The sequence below is a fragment of the Monopterus albus genome, unplaced genomic scaffold (genome assembly GCF_001952655.1).
Source record: "Monopterus albus unplaced genomic scaffold, M_albus_1.0 scaffold110.1, whole genome shotgun sequence".
NCBI lineage: Eukaryota > Metazoa > Chordata > Actinopteri > Synbranchiformes > Synbranchidae > Monopterus > Monopterus albus.
The window spans coordinates 439,745-446,752 of record NW_018127990.1 but is presented as its reverse complement, the minus strand read 5'-3'; the positions used below and the strand labels follow the sequence as shown (position 1 = coordinate 446,752).

General features: G+C 40.9%; 1 protein-coding gene across 1 annotated transcript in view; it reads right to left on the bottom strand.

Annotated features, from left to right (window-relative positions):
* The window catches only part of abhd6a (abhydrolase domain containing 6, acylglycerol lipase a), a 10,483-nt gene extending 3,710 nt beyond the window's left edge, over nucleotides 1–6,773 (bottom strand). Inside the window, exons 1-7 of the mRNA XM_020611144.1 lie at nucleotides 6,623–6,773; nucleotides 5,619–5,748; nucleotides 3,923–4,082; nucleotides 3,335–3,448; nucleotides 1,551–1,683; nucleotides 1,290–1,447; nucleotides 1,034–1,088 (exon numbers count right to left, since the gene is read on the bottom strand). Coding sequence (XP_020466800.1) covers nucleotides 1,034–1,088; nucleotides 1,290–1,447; nucleotides 1,551–1,683; nucleotides 3,335–3,448; nucleotides 3,923–4,082; nucleotides 5,619–5,737 — 739 coding nt within the window. The 5' untranslated portion in view covers nucleotides 5,738–5,748; nucleotides 6,623–6,773. The remainder of the gene's footprint in view (nucleotides 1–1,033; nucleotides 1,089–1,289; nucleotides 1,448–1,550; nucleotides 1,684–3,334; nucleotides 3,449–3,922; nucleotides 4,083–5,618; nucleotides 5,749–6,622) is intronic.
* Nucleotides 6,774–7,008: the final 235 nt, after the last annotated feature.

Sequence of the window (7,008 nt, the reverse complement as noted above, 5' to 3'; positions counted from 1 at the left end):
ACTCCTAAACAGCTGAGGAGTTTATTACCAGGAAATACGTGATGTACTGTTTACATTCTCAGTTTGCACATGCATAATTGCACAATGACTGTTGACTGCTGCACATGCTGCTCCCATGCAGCATACATTCTGTTATTATAATCTTATATATTTTTATTATATTGCTGCTTAACCCTTGTGTTCTGTTAAGGATCTTAAAGTGCCTTAGATTTTGTGTTACTTATTTATCTACTTTATATTTTATTTGTATTTTGTGGCATTCATGTGGACGGCAAAGTAAGAATTTCATTGTACAGGGAAACACGTTTCCTAACTGTGCCTATGACAAATAAACACTTTGAACTTGAACTTGAACTAAATGTATGAGTGTCAGTAGTCGTATTAGAGGACCCAAAGCAATTAGTAAAAGTTAGCAGTAGATCTGCTAGTGGAATCACCAGAGCAGCACTGTGCTGTGGCAGGCATTAGGAGTGTTAAACACTTATTAGTCACTAAAAAATAGGAAAACGCAGCAGCAACGTCCGCTGCACAGATCTCACTGTTTTAATGTTATCTGACTATTTAGTGTCGCCTCTCAAGATGAACCCAGCGAAGGGGATTTTAGTACGAATCAGAGTCCAACTTCTTCAGTGCAGAGGGACACTGTATGAATAAAACTCCATTTTCCACAAACCTCACAATAGATGGGACACATGTGTAACCATGGTAACGGTACACAACCAGTATAAAGAAGATACAGCCTACAGTAAACAGTAAAAATGCAGGCCCTACGATGGACCGGCAACCTGTCCAGGGTGTACCCCACCTTTTGCCCGATGCCAGCTGGGATAGTTCCAGCCCCACCCCCGCCACCCCGTTTGGGACTAAGCGGTATAGAAAATGAGATGAGAACTGAGATGACTAAAACTAACACAAATCAAATGGCTAAAATTAGACTAAAACTAATATGCATTTTTGTCAAAAGACTAAAATAAAATCAAATTCAGGTGTCAAAATTAACACTGAGTGTGAGAATATATTTCACTGCACTGACCTTCTCTGTAGAAATCATTGTTGGGAATCCTGTTGTTCAGCAAACCCCGTAGCAGCTGGAAACACACACAGAGACACACACATACGTATTCACAAATACTGCAGCAGAAAGAGCAGAAACAGTACTAGCTGTAGAATATTAGCATTACTACAGTAATTGCACTGGTAGACTAATATTGTACATAGAGAAACCAAGCTGCTTGGGCCCTAGAAAGTGTATTAGTATGGACTGTAGGCCTGACAGCACAGTCCTGTACCTGTCGGGAAATTTTGGGGAGGTTGTAATAGCAGAGTTTTGCCATATCCTCCATCTCCTGAACAGTAGTGGGGATCAGAGGAACTGAGTTTCCCCCGTGACCCTCATCAATCTCCTTCAGACGCCTGATGAACTTAGAGTCTGTGGGATAAACCAGACCTGGACAGAGCAGAGAAGGAGGGAGGAGTGTCTATAATTTTGCTTCATGTCACTGAATCCTGGAGGGAAACATCAGGTAAATCATCATGTCTGCTGATTTTACCTGCCGTGGCGATTAAGGTGAGGCTGGACAGGTGAGCGGGGTAATGGGCAGCATACACCCCCGCGACGCTCCCACCCATCGATGTCCCAACCAGGTGGAAGGGTCTTTTATCCAGACCGATACTCTCCACAAACTGCACAGTAATATATAATATATATAAATTATAAATATATAAATTAATATATTGTGTTGCCTCACTGGAGAGCAACAGTGCATCTGTCTGCCCAGTGTTTCTGTGCAGCATCTAAGCATGAGTTTCCACATGTAGTCTGAAAGCACACAGCGTCTGGTTTTAGTCTTTGTACAGCCACAGTGATGCCAAACCTTGCAACCTCACTGTGAACACATACAATCAGTGTTTTGACATTTCTGTGTGCAATGTTAATTAGCAAACTTTATGTTTTAATAATGAACAAAGCCAGGCTAGCTGTCCCCCGCTTCGAGGCTTTATGCTAGGTTAAGCTAACCACATCCTGTCTCCAGCTATGACATTAATATCCATCCTCTTATTTTATTCTCGTAAAGAAAGACAATGAGTGCTTTTTCCAGAATGTTGAACTATTACTTAAATTAACTAGTGACAGCAGTGAAGTGGTGCGGTCCTCATGGATCGGTCTATTTGCTGGGTAAAGCTGAACAGAGCTGAGCAAGTGAGTCTGCCAGAACAGGTTTGGAGTTCACACCAAAGCAGAAAATGCATTTTTAAAGGTTGCAGTGTTATAGGTTTAATTCAGGTGAACTGAAGATCGAGCAAACATTCACAAACTGCTGCTAATGTTGCAAGACGTTTGCTGCCAATCACAGTTTTTTCATATTCTAGGGTTACACCCCACAGATAACTGTCTCTTTTTTACTGGGAAAGTTGAGGGAAATTTGCTTCAGTGGGCCTTATTGATACCGTTCCATTCCCCTACCACTTACTGACTGCTTGGCCCCTAGTATTGGCTGATTGTTCTATGTGTATATATAGATACAGTATAAGCAGGCTCATTGTTATTTGCTGTGTGAAATGCCTAATGAAGACAGAAACACAGCTACTGAATAAATGTACCATAAGTGTCGTCAGGCTGTATGAGTGGATTTTTGTTTTGAACCACTGCTCGGTCTCCTACTGTACATAGCTGTCTATGTATAGAGGCATGCAGATACATTTTCTGCCTGACTAATGAGACTGCACATTCGTTGGACTGCACATTGCACCCAGACTAATCATAGCAGTTGTTTATGATCAGTAAGACAAAGGTGAGTGTGCAGTGGGGGTGGCTGTGGCTCAGGAGGCAGAGTGGGTTGTCTCCTAACCGGAGGATTAGTGGCTCAACACTGAACCCCCAGCTGCTCCTGGTGATGTCACCGGTGTGTGAATGTGTGAATGTGTGAGTGCTTGAGTGCGAATGGGTGAACGGCCAAATAGTGTGAAAGAGCTTCGAGTATTCTGCAATGTATAGGAAAGCACATGGCCATTTACCAGAGTCCGATTTTGGGGAGCAGATGTGTCAGTAACTGCAGTGTCACACCATAAAAACTCCTGGAAAGAGAAGGCAAAACCTCCGGACACACCATGTCTAACACAGTAGTCACAAGACATACAGTAGAATCTGTTGTCTCTGGCCATGACTCACTGCGTGTTTCTGTCTTTCATGCCCTGACTTTCATTTTGTCAGCCATTTTTAGACTGATATTATTTAGCGTGATCCTGGCCTAAGAAGCGTGGATCAGCAGTATCCATCCCTGTCTGCAGGCTCCCCAAATCAAAGTGTGTGGGTGATAGACACACTAGTACAGACCTGGTGGATTCGGCTGACCTGGCCCTGGATGCCGTAGTCCTTGGCACTGGTGCGACTTGTCCCCTCGTGCCCCGGCATGTCCACACACACCACATGCTGGTTTCTGGGGAGATACTAGAGTAGAAAACAAACACACACAAAAACTCATTATGTTATTTATTTTCTATTTCTGAGAGGGTTTTGAGTATGCAGTTTGTTCACACTGAAAAGTAGCAGAGTGAATTCAGACCAGACTGTATGCAGAGTGTACGTGGTCAATTTCTGTGTGTGCAACTAATATATAGCTTATAGAATCTGCACAGATATATAGCTTATAGTGTTCCCCTCTGTGCTCCTGTGTCCTCACTTTCTTTGTCCAGCTTTCATTTGATCATTCCTTGTCTCCTGTTTTTCCTATCTCTATGTATAACTTTTGCTTTCCTCCTCCACTTGCTCCATTTTCCCCTTCTTCCTTCCTGCAAGTTCCTCTCGTCTATCTGTTTTATTCCCTCCAGTCCTTCTTTCCCCCTTCATCCTTCCATCATCCATCTGTGCCTACCTTCTGTCTTCTTCTTAGTGTCTCACTCAGCTTGCACATGTGTTTTATACCTTGACAAGAGGCAGCCACATGTCTTTGGAGGCAGAGAAGCCGTGCAGCAGCAGCAGGGATGGTGTGGCGCCCCCTGGTTTTCCACGAGTGTGATAACAGAAGCGGTAACTTCCATTGTAAGAGTAGCGGACCACCAGCCCCTGCCTGCGACGCAAGTACCTGTGGAGGATATAACAGGATATCTAGGACTTAGTAAGTGTGGGTGTCATCTGAAACAGTTTGCAAATGCATAATGTTCTCCACAAATGTGAACCTAGAGGAGAAACCAGGGCATCAGCAGATGTCATGGTTTCCTAAAATATATGTTTCTTCAAGTACAGTATTTGTACACTGTCATATCTGAAAAAAATCATTTTCCGTATTGTATAGGCTACTCAGAATACATATTTAACAACTTATAAAAGCTTGTGAGGATGTGTCTATTTTATATATATATGTAGACATACTGTATGTTCCTCTAAAACCTTTTATATCATTTTAAGTGCTCCCTAAATTCAGTTCTAATGCTATTTTATGTATTGGACAGTGTTTTTACATTCATATTTTATTCAAGTCACAAAGCTGCTGACAGAACTGTTAACATGACAGTGACTCAGCACTGTGTGTGTTTGTATTTCTTTCTTTTCCACACAGACAAAGTCCAGTAGGTGAAGCCATCCAACCAGTCCTGCCCCTTCACATTAAAACTGCACTTTGAGTGCACAGAAACAACCTGTAACACACAGCTGAACACTACCAAAATCACTATTAGTACAATAGGTCTCATTCACCAACCATTCTTAAGAACTAATTTGTTTGTAAAACCCATTAAAGAAGTTTTGAGATTCTGGCATTCAACAATGTTTTCTTATCTGGGATTTGTTCTTTTGTTCTTTGGTAAGAACAGAATCTACACACACTCAGGAGCACACTTAGGCACACAAGAGTGATGACATGTTCAGGTGAAACAACTGGTCATTTGGTTTTTTCAGTTCTACAGTTACATAATATTATAGGATTTAAATTACAATAACAGTTTGTCATTATTAGTTTATCTTTATTATTTTACAAAGCATTATGGTCTTTTAACACCAATAAAAAGTAGAGTATTTGTATCTGTGAATTAGGAGAGCAATTACTTAAAAACAGATGAGTTTATCTATATCTATTCTATATATGTAGCCAAATATATAAAACAGAAATCTGAAATAAGAGTAGAAATTTGAGGCTTTCCAATGGAAAGGTTAACACTGATTGACTTGTGCCCAGTAGGTCATAATCCGTCCAGAGGCTAGACTGATGTTACTTGGATTTCTTAAATAGTAAGTAACAAGTGATTAAGAAATTATGTGTAAACACTAACGAATTACCAGTCGTGATGGAAATTATGTGTAAACCAAGTGTAGATCTGCCTTTTGTGGTCTCAGTGCATGCAGAAGTTAAAGATCTCTCCACACAGCATGAGCACTTCCTAGTTATACTTTTGCTAAGAACATAACGAGATGCCCTTGTGTCCAGAATACTGTGGTCTGCATACCCTGTGTCAATATTCACCTAAACAAAGGACCAGACCAACAGCAACACCTCTCTCTACACTGCTGTGGAGTTTGGACAATAGTTGAACCAATATCAAACACTAAAAAACGTCTTTCAATTAACATTACCCTTGATTTATACGTCATTTCCATCAGACAGTCTAAGTGTTTGTGATTTTACCAGTTGTAGGCCTTAAGAAGTGCTCCAGGCCAGAACAGGAAGGAGGTGATGAAGGCGAGGACAGGGAGGACCAGGACACCTCCTGCTAGCATGATCATTAAACCAACAGACAGCTCCATCGCTGCATGCTCTTTTGAAACAAAACACACAAGCAAACATCATCTTTCACTCTCAGCTCAGTTTCTGAAATGTGGATGCCGACCCAGTGTCCTCCATGAAACCAGTGAGTGAGAGATCATTTCTGTGCCAGTGTTTGAATGAATTAAGATGAAGTTGAAAATCACTTTTAAGTAAAAGTAGCAATACCACAGTGTATATGTTATAAGTAGAAGCCCTGCATTCCAACTGTTACTTAAGTAAAAGTACAAAAGTATTAGCATCAAATAATACTTAAAGTGCCAAATATAAAAGTGTTCAAAATGCAGAATGACACATTTCACATTACTGTTTATCCTGTTACTGGATTATAACTACAGCTTTATTGTGCTCATCACTTTAATGTTGCAGCTGGTCAAGGTGGAACTAATATTATTATTTGAAGTATTTTATATACTACTGGGTAGCTTGTAAATTTCCCACCAGGGATCAGTAAAGTCCTATGATTATAATTAATTTTGTTTTATTTATCTGATTCTGAAAGTACCCTGACTAAAGTTACCACATACTGTATGTATTACACTAAAAACCTACAATATTTGCCAGAAGTGGAAGTACGAAATAGCGGAAAATACTCAATTAAACTAGGATACAAGCGCCTCAAAATTGAACTTAAGTGCAGTACTTGAGTAAATGTACTTACTTGTGTTTCACTGATCTATAATCGTGTAAATTGGATCTTGAGGTGAGGGGGGTGTTTATGGTAAAGTAACACAGAGAGTTACACAAAATTAGTGACACGATAAAACTGTAGGATCGTGAAGGCCTGGGACTGAAACTAAAACAAAACCACGGGCTCTGCACAGCCGGACACCGCAGTGAAGACAAACATGTCATATTATAATCACCTGCAGAAGACAAGCGCCGCTCCTGTCCGAGTCCTGTCCAACCTGTCACTGCTGCCTGTCCTCAGGTCAACCCGGTCTTCCTCTTCCTTATTCACCAAACTGCATAACAACCTTTCATCTTAAAGAGAAAGCACAATGAGAGGACTGTGCTACGCCGCGTTCAGGTACTGACGGAAATAGGGGTGAAAGTAAAGCAAAGTACGTCCACATGGGGGCGCCACCGTCTCGCTTCACATTTAGACTACAGCACTGATGCTCAGGCGGCTGTGGGAGAAACATCTGTATAACTTAACACCAAATACACAAACATTACTGTTCAATAACTATAAGCTATATAGCTGTTTTATTATTCACTTTGTGTTGAAATGTGTGTACATACAGTGTAT